Genomic DNA, 27854 nt, shown 5'->3' with positions numbered 1-27854 from the left:
AATCTTGGGAGGGGAGCCGTTACAATTAAAGGCAGACTGGAGCCAGTGTTGTATAGTGGTTAGAGTGTCAGACTAGGACCTGGGAGACCAGGGTTCAAATCCCCACTCTGCCATGAAGCTCACTTTGTGACCTTGGGCCTGTCACTGCCTGTCAGCCTAGCCTACCTCATACTAATTGGGTGATCTTGGACCAGCCTTTCTCTCTCTTCTCAGCCTGACCTACCTCAAAGGATTGTTATGAAGATTAATTAAGGGAGTGGCAGAAACATGCATGCTGCCTTGAACTCTTTGGAGGAAAAGCAGACTATAAATGTAATAAAAGGTAAATAACGCGTGACAGTTAAGTCCAGTCACAGATGACTCTGGGGTTGCGGCACTCATCTCGCTTCACTGGCCGAGGGAGCCGGCGTTTGTCCGCAGACAGTTTTTCCAGGTCATGTGGCCAGCATGACCAAGCCGCTTCTGACGAAACCAGAGGAGCGCACAGAAACGCCGTTTACATTCCCGCCAGAGTAGTACCTATTTATCTACTTGCACTTTTTGCAATAAAGGAAGTAATAAACTGGACCAGGAAACAAAGAGGTAGCAAGAGCTGGAGTGACATGCTCTTGCTGCTCTTCTCTACAGCCTGGCAGCAGCATTGCACATCAATAAAAGTTACTGGACACTTTTCAGGGGCAGGCAATATTCCTGTGTCAAAGTTACTAAAGCAGAGGTTAGGCCAACATGGTGTCCTCCAAATGGCACCAGACTCTAGTTTCTGTTATCCCTGCCCATTGGCCATGCTGGCTGAGACTGATGGGAGTTGGAGTCCAACTACACCTGCACATTGTTAATACATCCTATCCCCTGCACTAAATCATAAATGGCTGTGGTTAGGCCTGCCCTCTCCAAGGATGGGTTGAATGGGCATACCAGCTGAAGCAAGTAAATGGGGAAATGAAGGGGAAAAAGCATTGGTGGTGGGGGAATCCAGGAAGCCATATGAAATCATACCAATGAAATGAAATAAAATTCAAAACTGTATGGGGAACTGGAAGAAAGAAGAGAACACATACATATGACCTATACTGTTGTAGCATCTACTGATATGTTGCCTCCTTCTAGCTTTTGGAGAACAACTGCACTCACCTTGGTTAGGTGCATTTCCATCTTCCTCAGGTTTATTTTGTTCTGTGTAGGAAGTAGAAGCAACATCTTTTTGAGAGAAAACACCCAGATCATCAACATTTGTGCTGGCGTACCCGCCTGCAATGCTGGCACAACATGTTTAGATGTTGTACAAGCACAGCAGCCACTACGCCCCGGAGAATTAATTGCCAGAGGCTGAAAGTGTTAGACCATTAATATAAATGGAAATTAACTGGATCCTATCAGCATGTCAATGCCTGTTGGTTGAAACAATGAGTTAGGAAAGGGACCATATCTCAGTGGGAGGGCACATGCTTTGGATACAGAAAGTCTCCGATTCAGGTCATGGAAAAGGAAACTGAACAGGCAATGGATAGGCAACCTCTGTCTGACAGCCAGTAGAGCTGCTGCCATTCAAAGTAGATAATGCTCAGCTTTAGAGGTGTGGGTGGGCAAGGTTTACAGCAATAAACAAACAAAATTTCTGCCAGGAGTGGGTGGGACCCCATGATGGCCCAATGAGAACTGAGCATGCTCAGTGACCACAGAATGCTAATTGATGCTGGAATGGGGAAGGGGGGTGGAATGCAGTATCTTGAAAAAGGGCATGGCTGGCTGAAACCCTGAACAGAAGCCCTCAAGGGCATAACATTATTATTTTTTTGCAGGTCCCACTCATTTTACATATATACAAACAATCTGGATAGCTCAGTAGAGCATAAGACTCTCAGGGTTGTGGGTTCAAGCTCCACGTTGGACAAAAGATTCCTGTATTCCATGGGGTTGGACCAGATGACCCCTCACAGTCCTTTCCAACTCTAAAAATCTATGATCTATGAACCTGGAGTAGCAGTGCAATCTTATGTATATTTGTTCAGTGGGGCTCATTCAGAAAACATGCATAGGATTGCAACCTGAAAGAAACTCCGAACTATCCTGCACCAACATTTCCCCTATTTAGTGTATGTACACGGGAATGAATCCAGAATTATAATAATCAAGTTTTAGAAGAGCAGTAGCAAATTTTCTTTCTACCCCCTTCCCCCTCTGCATATTTGGTCACATACTTTATACTTTTAATGCAGCAAGCTTCTAGATGTGGCAGCCGCAATCTGGGCTTAACACCATTTGTGTGCTCACATTTTTGCATGTGTGTGCATATGCGTGTACACAGGAAGCTCAAAATATCCAGAAAGATATGCCAAGGGCAGGAGGATCAACAGACTCTCTCTACACCTTCCCAAATACCAAATGGGACATAGTTAGCATCTTTGGAAGAGCAGTGCAAGCTTCAGGGCTTCTGCTGAATCTACCAGGGCTACTGGGTCAAAGGATATCCTCCCAAACATCAACTGATAAGCATCAAGTGTGCTTGCTCCAGAACTATTGGTCGAGCAGGTTCCAGGGTCAAAGTTCTTTGTTAAATCAAAACCACTGGAAAGCAGGGACCACTTATGTAATCTGCCACATTTGTAACTATTAGTGTTACAGATGTTTCTTTCCAGGGAGAAAATGAGAAGGACTTCCAACTCCATTCTTTTGCAGTTTTGTTATTTAATTCAAAAGATCTGTAAGGATTTCTAATGCAACAGATCACATGGTTTACTATGTGAAATGTGCTTTGAAATGTTATGCATGCATTGCAGGGATAAGCCAACAGCAGTTAGGATTAGTTGCACAAGGTTTTTATATATATATATATATTAAAACAAAAATGTAGGGTTGGAGCAGAAATGCTCAAATATTTGAAATCTGGTGAATTTTCAATTATTAATAAGTATTTACCCCAAATCTATGTTTGCTGGTTGTTTGTACTAGATTCCATATTCATCAGCTACCACATGGGTTAAAATATGAACTAATGCACTTTCTTTAGGCCTTCTTTTTTTAACATGAGGCCTTCTTCCTCTCCCTCTCCCTTTCCCTCCCCTCCATATATAATAAAGCAAAGAGGCAAAATATTTCCCTTTTTCTTATTTCCATTCACTGGATCAATTCCTTGCTCCCAAATTTCCCTAAATACATCTATGTGCAATTTCTGTTTAAAAAAAAATCCTAGAAAAGAACTAGCATCCTCAGAATATCCACAATTTCCAGGGCTTGGGGGGTGGGGGGAGCAGGGGAGCCAAGGGAATTAAGCCTGCAATCCTATACCCAATTACCTGGGAATAAGCCCCAATGAACTCAATGGGACTTGCCGCTGAGTAGACATATATAGGATTCCTAGCATCCTCACAGTAAATTATCATTGTAAATGGCACCCTAAAACGAGTTTGAGCTCTCAGTTACCTGGGAATAAGCCCCTTGATCTCAGTGGGACTTACTTGTAAAACGAGTTTGAGCTCTCAGTTACCTGGGAATAAGCCCCTTGATCTCAGTGGGACTTACTTGTGAGAAGACACGCAAAGGACTGCACTGTTAATCTTGTAGAAGTGAAGTTATTAATCCAATAAACAGTCACCTCTCTGTGTATTGTATGACGCCTATACAACACATATCTATATCAACCAAAACCACAAATTCTAATGACTAACCTGGAGGTGGTGCAGTCTCTGCTTCTGTTTCATCTGAAAAGGATAGAAGAAGCACTTTTAGAAACATAAATGTATACGAATAGATACATATGTTCTAGTACAGTACTGAATACAGCTTGAAGAGCTAGACAAATTCTGAATTTCATGCTATACATGAAAGCCTTCCCATTACGGATTTGTAGATGTTTATTGTGGTCTTGTGTATAACCCACTAATTTATTAGGTTTTTTCAAATTGTTTCATTGTTGTACAGATGAAAGCAGCGAACTATCTCACCAAATAGTTGGTTCACATTGTTTTTATTTTCCTGTAACAAATACCAAATTGATTTGCTATTTCCTTGCATTATCATTATTTTACAAATAACATTTTTGCAAATAATATTTCATCAACATACATAAGAACATTTGTTAAGTTGGAAAGGAAATTAATTAACTCAAATAATCATGTCCAATTATTTCAATGGTTCTACTTTGGGTGTATGGGATGTTAGGGGAGGGATAATACCTCTGGTGGGGGACATGTGCTCCTTCTGGGGTTGTTTGTCCACCTTTGGTCCCCACCCTGCACTCAATTCTCACTTGTGTCTCCTAGAAGCTGTCAGCATGTGACAGAAGCCACACCCTGGGAAACAGCTTTGACTGATCAGCTAAACTTGGTGAGGGCAAGTTGATGGGTCTCAGTCTCTCAGTGAGTTAGGGACTTCCCCTGCATGTGAAAACTGGCTCCAGCACATTGAGCGGACAAGACTAATAGGGGGTCCAATGGTCAAGAAGGGAGTTTCTGCACATGTTCTAGAGGGAAATGAGGAGCAGAGGGGGCTCGTCAACCTGAGGTGCTAGCCTATCTAGGAGAAGGAAAACTCTGATCCTAAGCCTTCACTGCCTTGCACCTATTCTCATGTGAGAAAGGCTTCAGGAGGAAAAATCCATACCCACTGCCTTGCACGACATCTCCGGGAGAAGAAAAGGCTAAGGAGTAAGTCCTACAGAAATCTGGAGTGGAATCCCTAAGACAAGGTCACGTATGCCACCTTCCAGCAATGCCTGCAGCCAAGCTAGTGTCAAATGTATTGCTCTGCTTTCCTTTGGAACACATCAATGAGGCTGAGAGGGGGGTCTTGTCATCTGGGCAGTCCAGGACCACCATACACATTGGCCAGCTTGCACATGTCTCCGTGTGGTGAGGCTCCCTGACTGATACATGGCTCTTACTTCCAAAATGCCCCTTTGCAGAATCTATTTTATTACAATTGCTGCAAAAGTGTACTGAACTTCCTGCTTATTTTATTCCAACTGCAATAATACACTTCACATAGTTGGTGTTCTTCATTTCTTTACTGTTTGTCTTGTCTTTATGTTGTTGTCTTGAAAATTCAATAAACACTTTTTTAAAAGAGCTACTATTTGCTCTACAGCTTTAGATCAAGCAGGTTTATAGGGCTGCTGGAGCTTCTGTGTGCCCTGTTCAGACAAACTCATGTTCCCCCAGGCAAAAAGCCTATTTGAAGTGGTGTTCCATATTTATCCAATTAGCTTGCAATGTTGAGTGGTCTGAGCAGAGCTGCACGTAAAGGTACCCTTAAACTTTACACACTGAAAATCAATCCACACCAGCTTCTTCCATGTGACCAAAGATATTATAAAACCAGTGAACCCCTTGAGCAAATAATAGAAATAACATTTCAGTTTTGGCCACTCACAGTGAGGCTCTACAGACTAAATATATTCTCAAGCATGCTAGTGATGTTGGTTCTCTGTTCCAGTAAGAATCCTGGTAAGCCTTCTCCTCTGGCGGCAGGCTTAAGTGTAAAATGCATTCTTGGTACATCTTGACTCTCCCTCTCCCCCTCTCTCTCCCTCTGTGTGTGTGTTTTATGAAGAAGAAACACTATGGGTTGGAGGGGAATTCAGTACAATGTGTGAAATAATTTAAGAACACAGTAAAATCCTGTGGGATCAAACAAAAGGCCTATGTAGGCAACACCCTGGGTGATATTTAACCAAGTTTTACTCAAAGGAGACCCACTGAAATTAATGACCCTAACTTAGTCATATTGCTTAATATCAATGGGTCTACTTTGAAGAAAACTTTGTTTCCAACTGTGGCCAACTAGATGCATGGCATGAAGGCAGCAGACCTCCTCTGCTGTTGCCTCTGCTTTCTCCACAACAGTTATTCAGAGGTATATTGCCATGAACATGGATGGTCTCTTTAGTTATCATGCAAACGTAGTCACTGATCAGCAAGTTTGTCCAATCCCCTTTTCAAGTCAGCTTGGCAGGGCCATAACATTTTGGGGCAGTGAATTCCATAAATTAAGTATATGCTGTGTGGAAAAGTAAAGAATGTGTGTGTCTTCAGTCTACTGCCAGTTTCACTGGAGTAGTTTATCCTATCCACTTTTTTTGCCACACTATGCATAACTTTATAATCCTGTCATATACTGTCATTTTATTGTAAGAAAGGAGCTCTATCCCTGGATAATTTAGGCTGCCCTTTTCACCACCTTCTCCAGCACTCTGATAGCCTTTTTCAGGATGGGGTGGAGGGAGAACAGGTCGAATACTCCCCCCCCCCCAGAGCAGGAGTGATGACATAATTTTCTGAAATGCCGGGTTAACTGATGGACCCTCCTTGCTCTGGCAAGGTGATAATGAGGCTTTGAAGGTTATTTCAACAAATTAGCACAGAGGAATGTGAAAAATTATCAAGCTTAGGCTGGACAATTCTTTCCTTTTCTTTGAAGGAGTTCCTACTTCATACTAACAAATTAAATGGTAACACAGCTTTGTAAGATAAAATTGCATTTCTAGTACAAAGCTAAAAGTTGCATTTCAATTGGCTGAAGTTCTTTCTCAGCATGTTTTAAGTTGAACCTGTGCCATCAGAAGCAAGCACCTCTATGCTCAATGGAACCTACTCCCAAGAACCTAGGCACGGAATTGCCAATCCTAATAAATTAGGCATTATATGTGCTGCTGTTCTTTAGTGTGTGTACTGTATCTGAGGGTATATAAGCCTGCATTTTTTGACTTTCACTAGGCAATGGCTATGGAATTCTCTTTAGGGATGGTGTGATCCTTTTAAAATGGTCATTTAACATCACCCATATTAAGTCAATATTCAAGAAAAATGTAAACAATGCACTGTCACTAAAATGTGAATATACCCCATTTTGTCCATTGCAAGAGTCCAAGTGGGTCATTCATTAGAAATTAATTGCCCTAGTCGAGGAAAACAAGTAAAATGGCCATCCCCCATTCATTTTTAATCTTGGTTTCACAAAATACCTCAATTTAAATGACCAAATCTATAGACTTCACATGAATAGCACATGTGTGGTTTAAATGGCCAGATTTTCCAACAGTAAACTTGGTAGTAGTGATTGGGAAAGAATAAAGAGACCCCATTTTCCAATTATGATTTATATTTAATTATTTTATGCTGCTGCTCTAAGCTGGAATCAGGCTTGATGAGGGAAGCTAGTCAGACACACCTCCTTCAGAACAGAGTTGCATATCCTTCAACACTTCTCAAACAAAAATAGGAATACTCTTTTAATAGTGATAGCCACTAACTTGGGAAGCTTTAAAAAAGGACTGGACAAATTCATGGAAGATAAGGCTGTTGATAATTACTAACCCTGCTGACCATGTTCAAGCTTTACTGTCAGTGGAAGTATGCTTCTGAATGCCAGTTGCTGGGAGTCACAGATTGGGTGCAGGTCTGTCTACTACTGCTTCTGGAAAAAGCCAGATTGTGCCTGCAGTGAAGAGCAGCTATCAGTAGCTGCTACAGAAAAATACTGATGCTGCTTTGCCACAGCAGCAAAAACTGTTTGAAAGGTTTAAAGTGCAACCATTTGCTGCTAAACTTTTATTACTGCTGAACAGTATTAGACAATGCAGAAAGTGGCAGCAGCATTCCTGGGTTCTCCAGATCCTAGTAGCCCAATTCTTCACTCTGACAAAGCACAGCATTTGTGGGCATTACATAGTGCTGAAGTGTTCCTTAGCGATGGAAGGGTTTGTGTATTTCAGTGCTCGCAGCTTCTCATTTTCCCAATCTTAAATTTGTTTATACACATTTGCAAATTTTCTGTTTTAAAATCCCTGTGAAAATTCACCAGCATTTTATGTGAATATCTCCTGATAAGGACATTTTTGTATGCAGTTTTGATTAATGTACCCATTTTTGAAAGTTATATCCCCGGATACAATGCATTTTTGTATGCTATTTTTACCAATATATTCATTTTTATCCACACTTTCCCTTAATATACACATTTTTGTAAACATTGTTTGGCTGGAAGACTGCACGGGACATTTCAGATTAGAGCCAATTTTGAAGGATGGCTGTTTTTGGCTTTCATCTTGTTTCAGAAATTTGATAAATTCAGCTGAATTTATCCCTCATCCCTGGCATGGATATGCATGTAGTGACACCTCTGAAACCTGAAGATTGACAACAGTAACCTCTCATGCTAAGAAATGTTAACTATTCATCCAACAAAGGCAAAAACAAAACAGTGGTCATTTTACTAGGAAGAGACACCAGAAAATAGGGACTGCTCCTTGGTAAAAGGGGATGGTTGGAACATGAGGCAAAAGACATGCTGCCAGTATCCACCCCACCTGCCAAATTTAAGAAGGCAGGAACACATCTCCAACAAATTCCCTCTTTCAAGTTGCCCTTGGTCTACCAACAACAAGACATCCTTGGCTGTCAGCTTCACTTCTGAGGAAGTCCAGTAAGAAAACACCTAACAGCCCACAGTCTCCAAGGCTAATAAATCTCTCAAGATGGACTTTTCTGCCAAGAATAAAAAGACAAGTGGACATCAAACTGTGGCGGCTGCTCTGTTCTTTCCTGATCCAGCATGCTCTATGGAGTTCCCAGATGCCATTCTCTGCCATCCAATTGCCTTATAAGGCTCCCTGGCTAGGTGTTGTGAGGAACTATACTATGGATCAAATCTTTGAGCTGAATGCCTGACAAAGCATTCCATCACCACGGGAGAGAAGTTTTCCTCATTGAATCATGATGAACCTCTTCAGCTGCCAAGGTTGGTGAAATGTCAATACAGATCAAGCCAGGAAAGGTTCTTCAGTGTAAAAATAGAAAATGACTAAAACAATTATAAATATATAAGAAGAATTGTAGGGGTCCTTGTGCTGCAGAAGGAAAGCCTACCTCCTAGCACCTGCCACAGGGCAATAAGGAAAAGTTTCTTTTTCAGATATGGGAGCCATGCACGCAAGGACATAAAATATAATGCAGCTTTCCTCCAGCTATTTCTCTCCTGTTTTGCCGTTTGTGCTAACTTTCTCTCCTGTTTTGCCATTTGTGCCGTTTGTAACCTTTGCAGTGGAACCCCCCCCCCCCCGGCAATGTCTGAGAAAAGTATATTTGCAGTGTACTCCTACGTATTTTTCCTTTGAAGGAAGTAGTGCTGGTAATAATGCAACCTACTACCAGGTATATGTTTGCAACCTAAATCTGTATCCCTCCTGTTACGAAGCTTCAAAGACAACTGTGCTGAAGACAACCATCTATGCAACAAGGCTGGAAATTTACCCATTGCTGCATTAAGACTAGCAGGAGTATCATCAAACTGAGACAGTGGAAGCACAGCTGTTACATAGATGTATACACAGAAATGCTTTCATGTCTTAGCGCTGCCAAGGAGCGGATTATGGATCCAGATTTACCCAAAGGGCCAGGTTACCCAAGGGGCCTTGTTCCCAGAATTCATTATGTGTTGATTTATATGTGTGCAGTAAGCCACAACTCATCTGCTTGAATTTCTATTAGAAATATTAGCAAGCTGTTAATTATATATCCCTATCTGTTTAAAATATGAAATAGCTTTCTACTTCATTTCAATTGATTTTTGCGGTTGCCATGCCTTTACAATTAAATAGAATTACACGACTAAGGTAGGGAAAAATACTTTCAGGTTAGATGTGCGGATTTCAGGCTGGATGTTGGGTGAAGCTTGCTAACACTCTACCATCTTTGCAAAGATCCATTCAGTATACATTTTCATAAGCAGGGTTCCCCCCCCCCCCAGCTGTCACCTCTCAGGTGGACACCATTGGCATTTTAAGAGAACAAAGGAAATGTTCATGGTGAGTTCCAGCACCTCTTTTTCTAGAAAAATGACACTACTCATAACCCAATCCCATCTGTGTTGAGATGTCCACTGCACTCAGTTATACTTCCAGGTCAACAGGCACAGAACTGCAGCCTAAATTTCCCATCTTAGGCTACAATCCTAACCCCACTTATTTGAGAGTAAGCCCACTGAGTTCAACAGGACATATTTCTGACTAGGCGTGCACTATTAGTCACGTGAATTTGCCAAAAGAACAGGTTCATTTGAAAGGATCCAGTGCATGACTGATTCTCCCAACAACCAGGACTCATTAAGAAAAATCAGATTCATTCATTTGTCAATGCAGAAACTGCAAAAGTCAACGTGACTGCAATTTTAGAGCCAGGGAGAAAGCCCCACTAAAGTTAATGATATGTTTGATATGTTTTCCAGTTTGCACTGAAGTTAATAACAACCTCTCGCACATTGCAATCCTATACAGTTCTACTCAGAAGTAAGAGGTGAAAAGACTAATTTTAATAAATAAATAAATAGATAGATATTGTTGCATGCCACCTCAGTCTCTGAGTAGTGCAAGATTTCCAGAACTCCAGGGGGCTTACCCAGAGTCTCCTTTTGGGAATGAGGCACAGTGGAGACTGTGGTGTCTTTATCATATATACAGTGGTACCCCGCAAGACGAATGCCTCGCTAAATGAAAAACCCGCAAGACGAAAGGGTTTTCCGATTTTTAGAGGCTTCGCAAGACGAATTTCCCTATGGGCTTGCTTCGCAAGACGAAAGCCCATAGGGAAATCTCCTGGGACAGCGGGGAAGCACAGCGCACCTTCTCCTCTGTTCCCAGACCTGTCCTGAAGGCTTGTGGTGGGAGGTCCGGGAACAGAGGAGAAGGCGCGCAGCGCTTCGCCTCTGTTCCCGGGACTTGCGTGGGAGGAGGGTTTTTCCTCCCCACCGCCAACATTCAGAACAGCATTCTGAATGTTGGCGGTGGGGAGGAAAGCCCTCCTCCCACCGCAAGCCTTCAGGACAGGTCGGGAACAGAGGGGAAGGCGCGCAGCGCTTCTCCTCTGTTCCCGGACCTGTTTTGAAGACTTGCGGTGGGAGGAAGGTTTTCCTCCCCACCGCCAACATTCAGAAGGCTGTTCTGAAGGCTGGCGGTGGGAAGAAAAGCCCTTCTCCCCCGCCAGCCTTCAGAAGAGTTCCCGGAGGGCTGCCTAGGCTGCGGATAGCAGCATGCTGCCCCGCGCAAGGGGCGCTCTTAAGCAGAGCGCCCTTCGCGCGGGGCAGACATTCGCAGCTTGGGGAGCCCTGCAGGACTTCCCCGCAGCCTAGGCAGCCCTCCGGGAACTCTTCTGAAGGCTGGCGGCGGGAGAAGGGCTTTTCTTCCCACCACCAGCCTTCAGAAGGCTGTTCTGAAGGCTGGCGGTGGGGAGAAAAGTCCTTCTCCCCCCGCCAGCCTTCAGAAGAGGTCTGGGGACAGACTGTCCCTGGACCTGGTCTGAAGGCGGTCTCCATAGGAACGCATTAATTGATTTTCAATGCATTCCTATGGGAAACCGTGCTTCGCAAGACGAAAAACTCGCAAGAAGAAAAAACTTGCGGAACGAATTAATTTCGTCTTGCGAGGCACCACTGTAGTTTATTTACAACCTGAACCTATGATGGAGGGGTTCACAGCATAATCACCCCTAGAGGGTTTTGTGGTTTTGCTACTTTGGATTCAAACTGAAAGCAAACATCATGCTCTGCCTCAGCCTTTTTCAACTTGCAACCTTTCTCACCCTAGGTCACATCACAGTCAACTCTGAAACTCTACTTCAAACTCTACCTTTGCCAGAGGTTGCGACTATCGGAGAAACAAGACCTTCTTGGGGGATTATACCGTGAACCCCTCTATCATACACTCAGGTGGCATATATGTGTAAACAAAACATGTATCATAAAGACACCACAGTCTCTGCTGTGCCTTATTCACATCTGGAACTCCTGCGTACCTGGAACCCCTAGAATATCACATTGGGGTGCCATGCAGCAATATAATGGTTACTGTCAGGGAATTGGAGGCAGAGAAGGAGGAGAGGGGGGAGAGAACGGGCACTTACAGAGATCCTGTGCCTTTAATTAGCAGTTGCTCTTCTTTGGAAGAGGAAGAAGCCAAAGGGCTGTCGGGAGGTAATGAATCTGAGAGGGGGACCCAGCCACTCTCAGAGCAGAGGAAGAAGGGGGGCTGGGCTTTAGGAGGTGGATCTGCTGGGGGAAGAAACGGAAAGAGCCATTCGAGGCAACTGACTGATCGTGATGATGTCGTTTCTTTGAACTTTGTAAATACTGTGAAGCTACCAATAAATCACTGTAAATATGGCTGGATTCCCGGATTCTTATCTCAGCTAGCATTTCGCAGCACATCTCTAACAGTTACTTACTAAAGAAAAAATTCAGGCACCATCTAGTGCAAGAAAAAATAAGTATGACAGTGAGCTGTGATCTCCACAGTGATTCTGAATGACTTTTTACATGGCTGAAGGCCTCTCCACTGCTGCTTTTGCACCACTTCTGTATTCCTGAAGAATATCAGCATATAATTGACTCTGTAGCCACACTACAAGCCTATATCAGGTCTGTGACATTTTAACTACCATTGCTTCCCCTAAAGGAAGAAGAGGAAGAGGAGGAGGAGGAGGAGGAGGAGGAGGAGGAGGAGGAGGAGGAGGAGAGGGAGGAGTTTGGACTTGATATCCTGCCTTTTACTCCCCTTAAGGAGTCTCAAAGCAGCTAACAATCTCCTTTTCCTTCCTCCCCCACAACAAACACTCTGAGGTGAGTGAGGCTGAGAGACTTCAGAGAAGTGTGACTAGCCCAAGGTCACCCAGCAGCTGCATGTGGAGGAGCGGGGAAGCGAACCTGGTTCTTAACCACTACACCATGCTGCAAACTGTAGTGGACTGTTAGAAATCGTTCCTCACCTCACAGGACTTCATTTCCCAGGACTCTTGGGGGGAAAGGAAATGACTGACAAATCTATTTATCTGTCTTATAAACATGCCCTTTCTTATTACAGTGGTGCCCCGCAAGACGAATGCCTCGCAAGACGAAAAACCCGCTAGACGAAAGGGTTTTCCGTTTTTCAGTGCGCTTCGCAAGACGAATTTCCCTATGGGCTTGCTTTGCAAGATGAAAACGTCTTGCGAGTCTTGCGATTTTTTCGCTTCCCCCCTTTTTCTAAGCCGCTAAGCCGCTAATAGCCTTTTAGCCGCTAAGCCGCTAAGCCTTTAATAGCCGCTAAACCGCTAATAGCGCTAATCCGCTAAGCCGCTAATAGGGTTGCTTCGCAAGATGAAAAAACCGCTAGACGAAGAGACTCGCGGAACGGATTATTTTCGTCTTGCGAGGCACCACTGTATGCCTGTATAGTGAATGGGTTTTCTAAGCAATGCTTGCAAAAGGAGGTTACTGGTGGCCAGCCCTTGTTTAAACAGAGCAGCCATGAATACTGTAAAGCAGAGTTGTTTTCTCCAATTCCGTACTCAAAGGGAACCAATGCATCCAAGATGTGGAAGGAAATGATAACCTCACAGATAACCAAGAACTGGTGAGTTCTGAATGAGGGCATGATGCTCACTTCTAGTTACTACTTTTTGTAAAAGAGGTTGTCACAACAAGAAAACAGCCACAAATTTTATCAGGCATGTAGCCACACTGCAAAAAGAGCTGGCTGCCTGAGGAATATTCCAGGTGACTTCTAGAATTTTAAGTCATCATTAAATCATGTAAGACGTCTTTAGCATTTTCTTCATTTTGAGATTTAAGGGGAAATGGGCAGGTGGCATTCTACTCAACTGCTGAATCGCTAAAGAGCTATTCACTCATTCATTTCTCAAGCACTTGAACTTTATTGAGAAGGAGAGCAGGGCTAAGCTTGGTTGTGCTGTTGCCAGGACCTGCCATACCACAAGGCAAAGTGAGGTGACCACCTCATGTGGGGGGAGGGGGAGCCACCTCCTGCTCTCCCTCTTGAGTCCCTGGTCCCAGCAATCTAGTGGCAAGAACTGCTGCTTAAGCACACATATTAACTTAGGCTAGCATACCTCACAGGTTGCAAAGATCAAAATGTGAGGATGGACGGATAATATACGCAACCTTGAACTCCTGAGAAGAAACGCAAGATCATGTAAAGAAAAATAGATAATGTATAGACAAATTAAAATGCACAAAGTCAAAAAAATCAGCCCCCTTGCTTGAACAACATCTCACATGTTATTTACAGCAAAATACCAAGGCAAAACAAAATTCACCAAACCTGATAAATTACACCAATACTCTTAAATGTGTGCAGTTTCATAAGTTTGGTATCTGAACTACTAACTCTCATCCTAGCCTACTTCACAGGGCTATTGTGAAGCTAAAAGGTGAGAGGGGAGGACAAATGTATGCCATCTTGAGCTCCTGGGAAGAAAAGCAAAATACAACAAGCGGCAAATACTCTGAACATGTGCCATTTCACAAAAAACATTTTGCCAACCCTGATGAACCAAAAAATTATCCTCGTGTTAAAGTACAGTCTGTAGGAATTTTAATGCTACAGTATTTAAGGTGTTTGAAATTTGCAGATTCATTTTACTGTATATTTTTTATGTAATTATATTAATGAATAATAATGTAAAAGTGACAAGCAGACCAGTAATGGCTGTAAGGGGAACATGGAAAACTAGGGAAGAGGGGACAATGTAATATCAATATGAAGGAAGCTTCATGTATTTCAACATACCCAAGACGGTCAATTGTGTTTTTTACTGTAAAGGCAACACACTTGGCAAAATAATGAAATAATGTGGACAAAGAGGAAAGTACTTCAGCTAACAAACATACCCCAGTAGACAGGTGGTCTTTCCCCCTAAGTCCTGCTTCAGGCTACCAGCAACAATGAGCTTTGCTTGGTTTTTTTAGCTGCTCAGGGAGGCCCCAACTCCCATGTCCCAGGTGAGGGTGGTCAGCATTCCTTCCTCCAGTGCTTTGCAACATTGATTAAATGATTACCCTTAGCAACAGGAGTTTCCTCTATATTTGCCTGAGAACATTGCCTCCATGTTTTGTTTCCTAACTTTTTAAATAGATGTCCAGTTGGTTTACTTCTTTTTAAAAAACAAAAATCAGGAAGCCTGGCACCCTCTTGGCTTGGGGCCTGGTACATGTGTACCCTGCATGTAGTTCTATGATATCATTATTTCTATGTACTGCTGCTATATAATTCATGTCACAGTACTATTGGCCAGCAGTTGACACAAAAGTGAAAAACTCACTGCTTGCTTTTACCTTCACTGCTTGAGTTCTTGGCCCAGGATATTCTGCAGGCTGCAGAAAGCTGTTTTGTTATTGCAAACTTTTTCTTATTAGAAAGAGTCAGGACTCAGTATAATAGTAACCTAGGTACACTTTTAAAAAATTAAAAATAGAAGACTATAGCCACAAGTAAGATTTATTGGAGGCTTGCTTTGGAATGGCAGGTGTGTGGAAGTCCCAAACTAGGGAGACTGTCAGGAAGTTGGTGGACCTATCTTACAAATATCAAGGTTACTGACTTTGATCTAATGGTCTTTCCTTGCTTTATCAAACAGTCCTTCAGATTCCCTAGGCCATTTAGAGCACATCATATCAGTGCTCTAAATTGTGCCCCGATTGCAAGAACAACCTGGAAGCCATGAAAACATCTTAATATAAAGGAGATATGTTCATCACGTTGGACCCTGGTTAATAATAACATGATTGCTGGGCTCTGAACCAGTTGAGGTTCCTGTATGCTTTTCACAGGCAGCTCCGTATGTAACACAGGGCAGAGTTGATGTTAAGACATAAAAACTGTGGCAGGATTATGGTTATCCAGGAAATGCTGTAGCTGGTATACCAACTTGCCAAAAGTGCTCCGTGGTACTGATTCCAAGTGTTCATAAGCAAAGCAAGATCTAACAGCAGCCCCTATCTGTGAATGCATTCCTTAAGGGGTACATAGGTTCATGGGAAGAAGCCTTATACAGGCAACCTCCCATTTATGTGGCAGTTACGTTCTGAGGCACCACACATTTCAGTGAAATCCTGTATATTTGAAACACCATTGAAAAAGCCTGCAAACACCCGATCCACTCCCACCCCGCTCTGTGATGTTTTTTGGTCACTTTTTGGGTCACATATTGAACGTGCGCAAATGGGGAGTTGCCTGTACTCAGTCAGACCATTGGTCCATCTAGGTCATTTTTGTCTATGCTGACTAGCAGCAGCTCTCAACCATTTCAGGCATGCTTCTCTCTCAACCATGGAGAAGATGAGAATTGAACCAGGGACCAATGGCACACAAAGCAGATACCCTACCACTGAAGAAGAGAGATGTGGTGCAGTATATTTTTAAAAACACACCCAAAGACCTTGTTTAAGCATTATATTTAGGGATTATGAAGGTGAAGGGAATTAATTGACTAGTTATCTGCCCAACAGCTGCATCAAAAGGAAGCATAAAAGCAACTTTTGTGAGCTGTCCTGTTCATAAAGAACACCCTCTAGTGTTCTGAAAATGAAGCTATCCTTCACATGTTTGTTTTCTTTTCTTTTCTTTTTTGTTTTTGTTTCAGATGGGATTTTAATGGGCTTCGTAAAGCCAAAAACTCAGTACAGGAGCTTCCTTATCCACTTCAAATACAATGTCAATTGAATTGTGCACGTTTCTTCCAGTAAAAAAAGGACAATATAAACAAACATTTTCAAGAACCTCTCAAAGCGTTCAGTTTTGATTTCTGGATTTACTTTTTACTGTAAAATAGCTTTTTACTATACCAGCGTGAATCATTTAATTCTTTTACTAATACCAAGGTGGTTTGCATTTGTTGCTGCCCTCCCTTACTATGCTAAGAGTTGAACTCAAGTGCTTTGCACTATGATGTATCCTCCATACTGCTCTTTGTGAAAGGCAATCTCGGCCTAAGACAGAGGCAGCCCAAGACGTTTTGGTGCCTAAGGCAAAGGACAAGATGGAGCTTCTCCCTCCACCTCTGCTGTCCATGCACAGAAGCTCACCAGACAGGCAGCTGAATCTCGTGATGCCACAAGGTCCTCAAACACAGCAGGCTAACTTAAGGAGCACAAAGCAGGCTGTCTGGCACACAATTCTGTCCTCCGACATGTCACTGCCACTCTCTAAACATACCTGCACCTGCTGCTTGAGGAAGCCACTTCCCCCTGCCTGGTGGAAGGGCCAGCCTTGCCTAAAAGTAGGAATAATTTCACTCCAGGAAGACATTGCTTTCTTTCTCAGGCTTCATTTCTGGGTGCATCTGCAGTCCATTCAAACGTTAATACCTGGTTTTCCTTCTAAAAGGAAGAGAAAATGACTTTCCCAGCCCTATCTAGAGATGTCAGGGATTGAATGCATGCAAGACAGTTGTTCTACCACTGAGATACAACCCTTCCCTGGGGGGAAATGGATAAAGGATTATGACTTCACACCACAGACTAAACAGCCATACTCTGCATGCCCAGCTGAGCCTTCCAGTTGTGTTTGTCAAGTGGCAGACATACACACACTCCCACACACCACACACAGGAAAATACTTTTGAAACCAAATGATGACAATGATATGAAAGAAAAATAGGAAGTGTTCCATTTTTCTTACAAACCCTTAGAAGTGTGTGACATAGCTCTGGATGGTGGAATAAATGCCAACATCTTGCTTGCTCACTAAATTTGTAAAAATAGGCAAGATGTTAACTTAAGGTGGCTATTGTTCACTGGGATTCATTGCCAAGCAGAAAAAGGAGAACACATGAGAAGCAAAGAGTGGGAGGTTGAAGGTCAGCATTAACCTGATATCAAGGGAGGAAGTGTGGGAGGTGGTGGAAATGAAAATAATATTTGAATGTGGCAGAGACTGCCTATGTGTTGTGGCAGAATGCAGGCCCTCTGTCTGCAATTGGATCTACTATGGAGGCAAATTGCCAAAAAGAATTTAACACAGATTCTTTTCAAAACAACGACACAACACTGTTCAGTGGGGGTTAAAGATATGAACAGTAGTATCGTTATCTGGAGAGCTGAAAGCAGTACTATCTGGGGAACTCTATAGTACTTTTAACCTTTTCTTTGGGGCTATTTCTTCTTTTTTCATGTTAAAACTAGACAGCCAACACCAAAGATCTATGATCTGCATAGACATGGTTGTGTGGTATGAGGCCCACTTTGACAAAAGATAAACTAGACTGGAAATAGGCTGGTGTACTCATAAATCTCATTTCAATGGAACACAAAAAGAGGCCCTATTCCAGGTCAAACTGTTTTTGTCTAGCCTATTATTATGTACTCTGATCAGCAGCAGAGAAGTGTCTTCTTCTATGACCTGCTTCCTGCTCCTTTTTTTTTTTTTAAAAAAAAAGCTAGCGCCACCAGGGTTCAAATCTGAAATCAACTGCATCCAAAGCTATGTAGGAGAAATTTCTGGGGCATTGTGCCACTTCCTTCTTTTGTAGGAAAGGTATACTTTTGTGCATTTAGCAATTTCCATTTGGTGCTGGGGTTCTTGTGCCAGTGGGTGTTTGTATATGTGTGTGGGGGAGAGAAATAAAATAGATGGATGATGCATAAAGGTGAGAGAGAACAAAGAGAAGAGAAAGAGAAGGGGTACCCCTTCCCTTTGGCTTGGCCCTGCCTGCTGACCTCACTGTGTAGCCTGACCATTCCTCCTCCCAGGAATATAATATTCACCCTGGAAAAAGTTAATGCCTGTGCTCTAATGCAAAATTAAGTAGCCATCTTGGGACCCTAACAATCTCAAATGACATGATCTCTTTTTTAACTGGGAAGGGTTTTTATGACACTTATAAAGGTTATGATTAAGAAGCCTAATAATAATCTCTCAACAATGGCAACTGAAGAGTCAGAAGATAAAAGAGATATTTTGGGTGGGGTGTCCGAAAGCCAGAAACAGAAACATTTTGATTCAATCATATATTTATCTGAGCTAGATGGACCCAATGGTGAGGCTCTCATAAAGCAGAAAGGCTTATGTTCTGATGATATTTTAATGGGGAAGCATTAAAACATCATAGGAACATAAGCCTTCCTGCCTTACTGAGGTAACATTCTCTTCCGCAATCAACTTTACACACAGCTTTAATCAACTCGGCAAGTTAAACAACCCACAAGTCAGCCAAAATATATCTTTGCCTACATGCTGCAAAATAGATTTTTATAAAATAACATTTTACCAAGTCAGGTTCAAGGTGCTGGATATTAAAAAGAACACCTACTCCCACATAGACTTGTCCAGCTGTTGAAATCTTTGTGGTGGCTCTCCTGGCCATGTCTCAGCTGGACAAAGCTTTCTATATGGCAGTGAGGTTGAAGGCCTTCTTGGTGGAGATATGCAAACCTCTCCTTTGAGATTTGGTTGGACCCAACTGTTATGAATGTTTTGTGCCAGCTCAAAACTCAAGTTTATGATATATTAGTGTTGAGGTCATTGGTTATTGTTGCTTTGTGTTTGGTGATTAATTTTTGCTTGTTTTTTCCTGCCTCTTTTTTAAAAAAATAAAACATTGGTTTTAAATATGGCAGACTGGAGTGGGAACAAGCCTGTTTAGTTCAAGGGCCACCTTTTAGTGGTTATCCATGAAAAATGACCACCATACCAGTAATGGTGGGCAGGGGATTGATACAAAAGTAAGCAGAGCAATGGGTGTGAATCTTCTCTTTGTAGAGTAGGTTACTGTCAGGGAACTGCCATCGGAGGGACAGGAGGTGGAAGGGCTCACAGAGGTTGGGAGAGACTCAGCAGCTGAAGAGGGAACCAGCAGGGGGAGAGAAGGAGCTCCAAGGGAAAGTGAGCGGGAGGGATGGCTCAGAGACACTTCCAGCGAAGGTAGTGGGGAGGTTTCAGGACCTCCTATAGGGACACCCACTCCGCGCCGGAAACTGTCGCGCCGTGAGGCCAGGAGACGCGTTTCCGTCAAGGAGCTTTTATGTTGGAAGAGATTCCGGAAGCAACCACTGTCGGAATCTGCCAGCGACTGACGGAGCCATGCTTAAGGGGCTCCGTTACAGACAGAGGTTTGCGGACTTAGTCAAACTCTGAGGGACTAGGATTTTACGCACAAGTAGCTCATCATCCCATCACAGTTACATTTCAACCATGCAAATGCCAGAGGTTTCTATGCACACACAAGCACACATCTCTCCATCCTCCTTCCAGGCAAGCAAGAGACATCATCACAGTTCAAGGACACAAACAAAAGCACTCAAGGTTTATGTGTACATGACCTGGGGAGAATTACAGGGGTCAAACAGAGAGGCCTCGAGGGCAACATTTAGCCCCCTGACCTTAGATCCCCTATCCCTGTCTTCTATGCTTCAGTTTTAATCACAACTTGCTCTGAGATTGGTTTGCAATGAAGGGTAATGTTTTAAACTAATAAATAAAAGTCAGTACTATCTCTAGTGTCATACCATCTCTAACAGAATTGATGTTAAGATATATGTCAGCTGTCTGTACGGCAAACAGGATACTTTACAAGGCAGGCTGGCGGTAGTTTGGGTGCAGATTTAGGTTCTCTCACATTCGTGTGCACATTTGGTACAGCTATTTTGGGTAGGATACTTCATACGTTATTGTCCTCCAGCGCTAAGCAGCAGTGCCAGGATGCAAACTGATCCTTGCAGCCTTGTCAACACTAGTTGCCTAGGGCTCAGTCCTGTAAGGTGCAGGATCCCACTTGAGGTGCTAAAACCCTTATATCCCACAGAAAGCTCCTTAACCTCTTCTCTCTCTCCTGAGAACAGAAAACTTAATAACTAAATTGCCCAGCAGCCACATTGCTTGGAAAAAATTCTCCATCAAATCACATACACACAAATGAAGAATATTCAACGGAGCAGCAAAGAAGCAACTTGCTAGTTCCTCACAAACTCTGCAATGTTTCCATGACACCGTCAAGTTGCAAAGGCCTAAATGATCATCCTGAACAACTTTCTTCCCAATATCGATACTACTATGTCTCCCCAAACTCTGCCAATTAGGACATCCTGTCTTGAAGTTAAGTAGCGATTTAATGAGAACAAAAAACTATCTGTTAAAACTAAACCTGAAAGCTGATGAACATTTCTCATGAGCTGCAGATTGCTTGTCATACATTAGAGTGAGGTTCTGTCCCTTAAGGAGGTTTAACCTCGAAGTTTCAGAATTCTGGAAGTACAGTACCAAGTTTTCTTAAGTCATTGTAGCTGGATTACCCTAAAATGTCACCAAAGTTTGAACATAGGATTCAATTCAGAAATTTAAAGTCAGTTGGCAGATTTGGGATGCTCCTATTGCACAAATAAGTATTGTTCTTAAAAAATATTTTTAAATCCCTTTAATATATATTTGTTTTGTACTGCTTCTGACTGCATCAAAAATACATCCTAATTTTGAAACTCCTAATCCACGCAACTAAGGAATGCTAATAAGCTCTAAACCTTGTAAATTAATGTGAAGGGTATGGTATTATCAGCTGTAAATGCTTTACTTGGTGCAGAAGATTGTTATTCTGTATGAATCAGGGGTGCAGAACCTGAACATTGGCTACACTTGTGGGACTCAGCAGCATCTGAAAGACCACAGGCTGCCCAGCCCTAGTCTAAACAATCTTAGAAAACCTCAATGAAATACTTAGCCAAAACTGAGTATAAAACTAAAACAAAAGAAAGGGAAGAAAATAATGCAATTTTTATTTTTTATTTATTCATTGCATTTCTATCCCACCCCTCCCTCTAAGGAGCTCAAAGTAGCTACATGGTTCACCTCCTCATTTAAACCCCACAACAACCCCATAAGGTAGGTTAGGCTGAGAGTGAGTGACTGGTCCAAGGTCACCAAGTGAGCTTAATAGCCAACTGGGGATAGCAATATGCTGATGACACACAGGTCTACCTCTCCTTACATCTGCAGGTGTGGCAGTGGATGTGCTGGACCGTTGTCTTGCTTCGGTAATGGACTGGGTGAGAGCCAATCCATCTGAAGCTCAATCCAGATAAGACTGAGGCACTGTTTGTGGGTGGTTCCCCAGATTGGATGGATTGGAGGATGCCTGCCCTTGATGGGGTTACACACTCTCTGAAGGAGCAGGTACACAGCTTGAGGGTACTCGTGGATCCATTGCTGTCCCTTGAAGCTCAGGTGGCCCTGGTGACATACGAGTGCCTTCCATCAGCTTCGACTGGTGCCTCAAGTGTGCCCCTGTGTGGACAGGGATAGCCTAACCTCTGTTGTCCATGCTCCGGTAACCTCTAGGTAAGATTACTGCAATGTGTTATACATGGGACTGATTTGAAGACAGTTCAGAAACTTCAGCTGGTACAGAATTCAGGGGCCAGGTTGTTTACTGGGGCAAGACCACTTGAATGTATAGCACCAATCCTGGCCCAACTGTGCTGGCTGCCAGTTAGTTTCTGGGCTCAATTGAGAGTGATGGTTTTGACATAGAAGGCCAGGCATAGGCAAACTCCGGCCTTCCAGATGTTTGGGACCACAATTCCCATCATCCCTAGCTAACAGGACCAGTGGTCAGGGATGATGGGAATTGTGCTCCCAAACATCTGGAGGGCCAGAGTTTGCCCATGCCCGTATAAAGCCTTTAAAAGCTCAGAACCACAATACCTCAAAGACCACCTCTCCTCATATGCAACGACCAGGACCCTGTGATCATCATCAAAGGCTCTTCTTTGTGTGCCTCCTCCATGAGATGTCCGGAGGGCAGCAACATGAGAACAGGCCTTTTCTGTGGTGACTTCCCACTTGTGGAATGCTCTCCCCAGGAACGCTCAACTGTCACCTTTGTTACATGTCTTTAGGCACGACACAAAAACATTCCTCTTCTCCCAGAACTTGGAATAATTACGGTAAACAATCTATGGCCTTTTAAACTGTATGAGGAGGGTTATTGTTTTGTTTTGTTTTGTTTTGTTTTGTTTGTTATGTTTTGTATTTTTGTGTTTTTATATTGTAAACTATCCTGTGATTTTTGGATGTATTGAAATTAATAATAATAATAATAAATAAATAATTTGAACCCTGATCTCTCAGGTTTTAATCCAAAACTCCAACCACTACACCACACTGGCTCCACGCTTTTGCAGTATATCTCTGGCCATGTAAGTAATACATATGATAAAAAGACACTTTCAATCCATTTCCAGAAAAAATTGTTGGAAACATTTTGAGACAACAGCGACCCAAAGCTGGCAGTTCTTACTGAAGTGGTAACACTGCTATCAAGAAAAGCATGGTAGATTCTAGGCCTGTAATTATTCTAAAAATTAGCTGATCCAATCCTCTGTGCCATGCAAAGGCTTCTGTAAGCAATATATCCCTAATACTGTACAGTAGGTTTGTTCACGTTATCCAGAAAATATGAGAAGGGACAAGCAAAATCCACCATGTCAAAGGCAAAGGTTGAACCAGTAATTGATTTACCTTGTAAAACACTCAAGACATCCATGCCACACGCTAACAGACAAGGTGAAAACCCCACAGAGCCACCATCCAATATGCCCTGAGGATATATCCTTGATCCTATATATGGAAGTGAGTTATGCTCTGAGCATGAAGCAAACATAGCACACAGAGAAAATTGCTGTTAGCTCCTTAGCATACTAGTATCCTTTTTCAACATTCCAAAGGAATGAAGGGGAAATGTTTCGTTAATATCACCTCCATGCAGAAAAGTTACTGGGTAATAAGGAGGGATTTTACAAGTTTGGTTTTTTTCTTTGGGAATTTCCCTAGGTTACAGTGTATACACACAGCATATATGTTCCCCCCCCCCACCTAAAATCCATATAGGAAAAGCTATATTGCATATGGTGGCCTTATGAAGCTTGCAACTGAGATGTTATAGGGAGTGGACTATAAAAGAGGGCGAGGGAACTGGGCAGATTTCGCTTAGAGGAAAAAGATGAAATCTAGCATCCTATGCCCACTGAGTAGGCTCCATTGAATGCAATAGGACTTACTTCCAAGTAAGCATGCACAGGATCAAACTGTAACTTAAGCATTCATGCACACGATTGATGATATGTGTAGGAAAAGAAGCATTAATATAGGAAGGCAGACTTAGGCTTCTACACTATATATTTACAGCACATTAAATGCATGTAGCTTCCCCCACAGAATCTAAGGAACTGTAGTTTACCTCTTACAAAGCTGTGATTCCCAGAATCCTTGACAAAATACAGTTCCCAGGGAAAGCCGTGTACTTTAAATGTATGGTGTGCATGTGATCTTAAGTTGCAATCTTATACACGCTTACCTGGAAGTAAGTCCCACTGAACTCAGTGGAGTTTACTTCTGAGTAGACAGTTTATGGATTGTGCTATTAATATAATAAATGAATACTAGAGTTACTGGTAAACTGTGCCTGTTAAAGTTGAGGAACCTTCTTCCCAATACTTTTTTTTAAAAAGCGGACTATTTAAAGGAAAGATTTCTGTCTAGGTAATATTCCCATTATGCAGCGCTGGATTCTAAATATGTTACAACTTTGTGAAATCTTTGCTTGAGAAGGGCAGTAGTCCTCCAAAGTTTGGATTCATAATGACAGCATCTCTGTTTTGCCAGCCACAAAAATAATCTCATAATTTGATACCAAGTGAATAAGGTAAAGAGGATGCTATTATCAGAAATACCCAAATATCCAAGGTAAATTGTAAAACTGAATTATAAACCTACTCTTCCTGTTAACATACAAGTGAGATTCATTTGCAATAGTAAAGCTTTATGCACTTTTTGAAAACACATAGAACTACCCCTATAAACATTCAGACACATGGTAATTAAAAAGGAGCTTTCAGAAAAGTAAATTGTACCAACAAAAATAACAATAATCTAGCACAGCACAACCATAACTAAAATGTTCCAGTTCAGCTGAGCTTTCTAACCTTCGTCACTAAGTTGTTCAACTGTTTTCAGTGATAGTGGACTCTCTTCATGGATCTCAAATTTGGTGAATCAACAAAGGATAACAGCTTCTTTTGCCTTCTCTGATCTCTCTGCTCAGTCACAAGCTGGTTTCAAAACACATGTTTTGCTTTTTGTTAAGACAAGTAAGGGAGATACGATGACACTTACCGGCTTTTTTGGTGGGTTCCGGCATTGTTTTTGTTCCTCTTTATTCCCAATTATGTGTCAGATGTAACAGCAAGGAGCCACAAGTCCAGTGGAGAGCATGCAGGCCAGTGTGACAAGCAGAGGGGGAGAAGAATTCCTCGGCTTTATATACAGCAGCGAAATATCAATCAAAATAGCACCTCCTCTCCTCTCAATGCATACCCTCCGAAAACTGACAGTTATGGGAGCTCTGCTTACATCTGTTGTTCGCAGCCGCTGCCCTCTTGGCTTTAGGAAGGAATCTCTGCTGCATTTCATGGGGCTGAGGAGAATGGCTATAACTTTCTAAATTCAGAAGCATCAGATTCTCTCTCTCTCATGCGCACACACCCCAATCTGTGAAGTAAAATAGATTGCCAGACAATCAAAGGGCTTTCAGATATGCAGATTATATGTTCCTTATATATGTTCTAAATGATATACTGCACCTGTGTGTCTTTTTCCCATGGTTGATAACTGAAACTAACCTGATCTTGATCACATAATACGGCTTGGCAGTTTTTAGCAATTTGTAGGCTAAATCAAGGTATGTGAAATATCCATCCTTGTCAGAGTGGCTAGGGCAATTCAGCCAGATGGGTGAGGTATAAATAATAAAATTGTTGTTGTTGTTATTGTCAGAGCATAGAATATGACAGACCACAACTATATATTATACACGTGAAGGGCATTGTAATGAGTGATGTTTAGTTTCTCCTTCAGTTGGAGTCGGTGGGAATGCAGTCACATCAATACATTTTGTGTCAGGGAGAAGGTAAAGAGCTGCATTCAGAGCCACTACTGGTGTGGGAACAAAAAATGTGAGTGTCCTTCATTTGTAGGACACTAAGTACAGCAACAGAGTGTGTGCACCCTCTAGTGGATAGGAGGGTGTATGATACCAGAAGGGCCATGTGACCACCAACTAATGGTGGGGAGAGGAACTACTTTAAGACAGTGGGGCAGATCAAATTGTGAGCAATTGTGTGGGTATTTGACATAGCTGTCAACTTTTCCCTTTTCTTGCGAGGAATCCTATTCGGAATAAAGGAATTCACTGCATTCAACAGTGACCTGATGTCCAGTGCCTGATGTCAGGTGATGTCAGCTGAATGACAAGTGAGTGTGATGAGCTCAAAATGGCCTCCTGGGCCAAACTGGGAAGGCTTCAGATTGCTTGGGGAAAACTCTGGAAAGGAGGGCAATTGGGCAATTGTGGGGAGGTGGGAATCTTCATTCTCAGCAACTGCTTCATGGGGACAAGACCAACCAGAAATGAGCTGCTGTGCTCATTAGGCCTGACATTCCTGTGCAGATCGTGTTCTTGCTAATAAAGAGTTAACTCCAACTTGCACAGTGTGATTTACTGCTGGCTCGCTCCTGTAAGTGCCTGAGCCCTCTACTAATTCCTGGATCCAGCATGGAGTCAAATCCTGGAATAGCCAGTGATGGCCTTCTAAGTATGTGCCATTAAGGTAACAAAGAAAGTTGTTCTGTGCCACATGGCAAATGAGTGGGACCCCCTCCCTCAACTCACTGGTTGTTAGAAATACAAAGGCCAGAGTTGAGAGTTGTGTGTGCAAGCTAGAAGCTATAAACTGGCAGGCTGCAGGCTGGGCAGCTGGGAGACAGAACCATGCCTGATTTCTGCTGGAATCCAAGGCTGTGGCTATAGGAAAAGCAAAAGCCTCTTGGGGCGTTAATGCTGTGAACTTCTCCATTGTAGGCTCAGGTTGTATATAAGTGTAAATAAACCATATATCATAAAGACACCACAGTCTCTGCTGTCCTTCATTCCAAGAAAACCAAACCCTGGGTAAGTGCATGGAACCCCAGGAATTTTGCAGCAGCCAGAGATTTGGATGACATGCAACAATATGTTTTGGACAACAACTTCCCTCAACTGCCATCAACCCCAGCTAGCTGTGCTGATCAGTAGCTAAAATTAGATGTAGAATGTTAACAGACTTGTCAATGGTTATAAACTATCTGACAATCTTCCATTTCTGTTTCATTGCTGTGGAATGGTGATGATATTATTCTTTACCACAGGGTTGTTGTGAGATTAATAGATCATGGAAATATTGTGTTATGGAACAGAGAGAGGTGCATGTTTAAGTAAAAAGATCATGTCCAAACTCTACGTAAGAAATAGTCTAATCATCAAAGGAGGCCCAGTATATTTTGCTGCCCTCCTAGTCAAGTAACTCAGCACCCAGGGCAGAAAATTCCACAAACAACTCTCCCTCTCTAAGACAACTCTAATATATTAAATCACTAAAAAAATGATGCCACTTTACAATATCTAAAACCAAGTGCTATTCAAAATCTGCTACCTCACTTTACCTAATGGTAGGGGGTCTGTCAGTTTTATTCTGCGCAAATTAACATTAAATTCTATGTTTTACTCAGAATTCACCTAATGTATTTCCATTAATTTCTATGGGTCTACTCTAAGTAAAATGTAGTTGGGTACCACACTGTACTTTCAATGCTATTGGGGAGTTTTCTTTCCTGGATGAGTGACAATCATAGGTTGTAAACAGAAGAGAGTTTTTCAAAGATCTGAAGACAATATTGCCACATGTTGCCTGCATTACCTTGGTTGGATTTCTCTCTCTCTTGCTATGCTGTGGATCAAACATGATTTGCATGTTTTGGTGCCACTATTTCTGGGAGGGATTCAATCACATACCAGAAAACTCAGGCTGCACAATTAAAACTGATTTAAAGCTCTGATGAAACAAACCTGCTTCCCCCAAACACTGGACTTTTTGCAGTAAGGAAAGTGATGAGAAAATGCACCGGAAAGGTGGGATAACAATTGTTTGCAGCAATGTTGCCTAATATCCCCATAAACAAATCAGGATGAATGCTCATTAAATAGCCAATGTTGCCAGATCTCTCTACAAA

General features: G+C 42.4%; 1 protein-coding gene across 34 annotated transcripts in view; it reads right to left on the bottom strand.

Moving 5' to 3' along the window:
• Positions 1–26047, bottom strand: part of MYBPC1 (myosin binding protein C1) — a 94847-nt gene extending 68800 nt beyond the window's left edge. For 14 of the 34 annotated variants that reach the window (XM_083461886.1, XM_083461884.1, XM_083461868.1 and 11 more), the window contains exons 1-2: positions 24924–25081; positions 3666–3698 (exon numbers count right to left, since the gene is read on the bottom strand). In XM_083461886.1, the coding sequence (XP_083318012.1) occupies positions 3666–3698; positions 24924–24948 (58 nt within the window). In that variant the 5' untranslated portion in view covers positions 24949–25081. Of the gene's footprint in view, positions 1–1131; positions 1174–3665; positions 3699–24923 lie in introns of all 34 variants that reach the window. The other 20 variants (XM_083461889.1, XM_083461853.1, XM_083461859.1 and 17 more) reach the window with 10 other exon arrangements.
• Between the last annotated feature and the right edge of the window lie 1807 nt (positions 26048–27854).

The sequence above is a fragment of the Podarcis liolepis genome (assembly GCF_965112155.1).
Source record: "Podarcis liolepis genome assembly, chromosome: 10".
Taxonomy (NCBI): domain Eukaryota; kingdom Metazoa; phylum Chordata; class Lepidosauria; order Squamata; family Lacertidae; genus Podarcis; species Podarcis liolepis.
The sequence above is the reverse complement of the archived record's forward strand: the minus strand, read 5'-3'. Positions and strand labels throughout refer to the sequence as shown.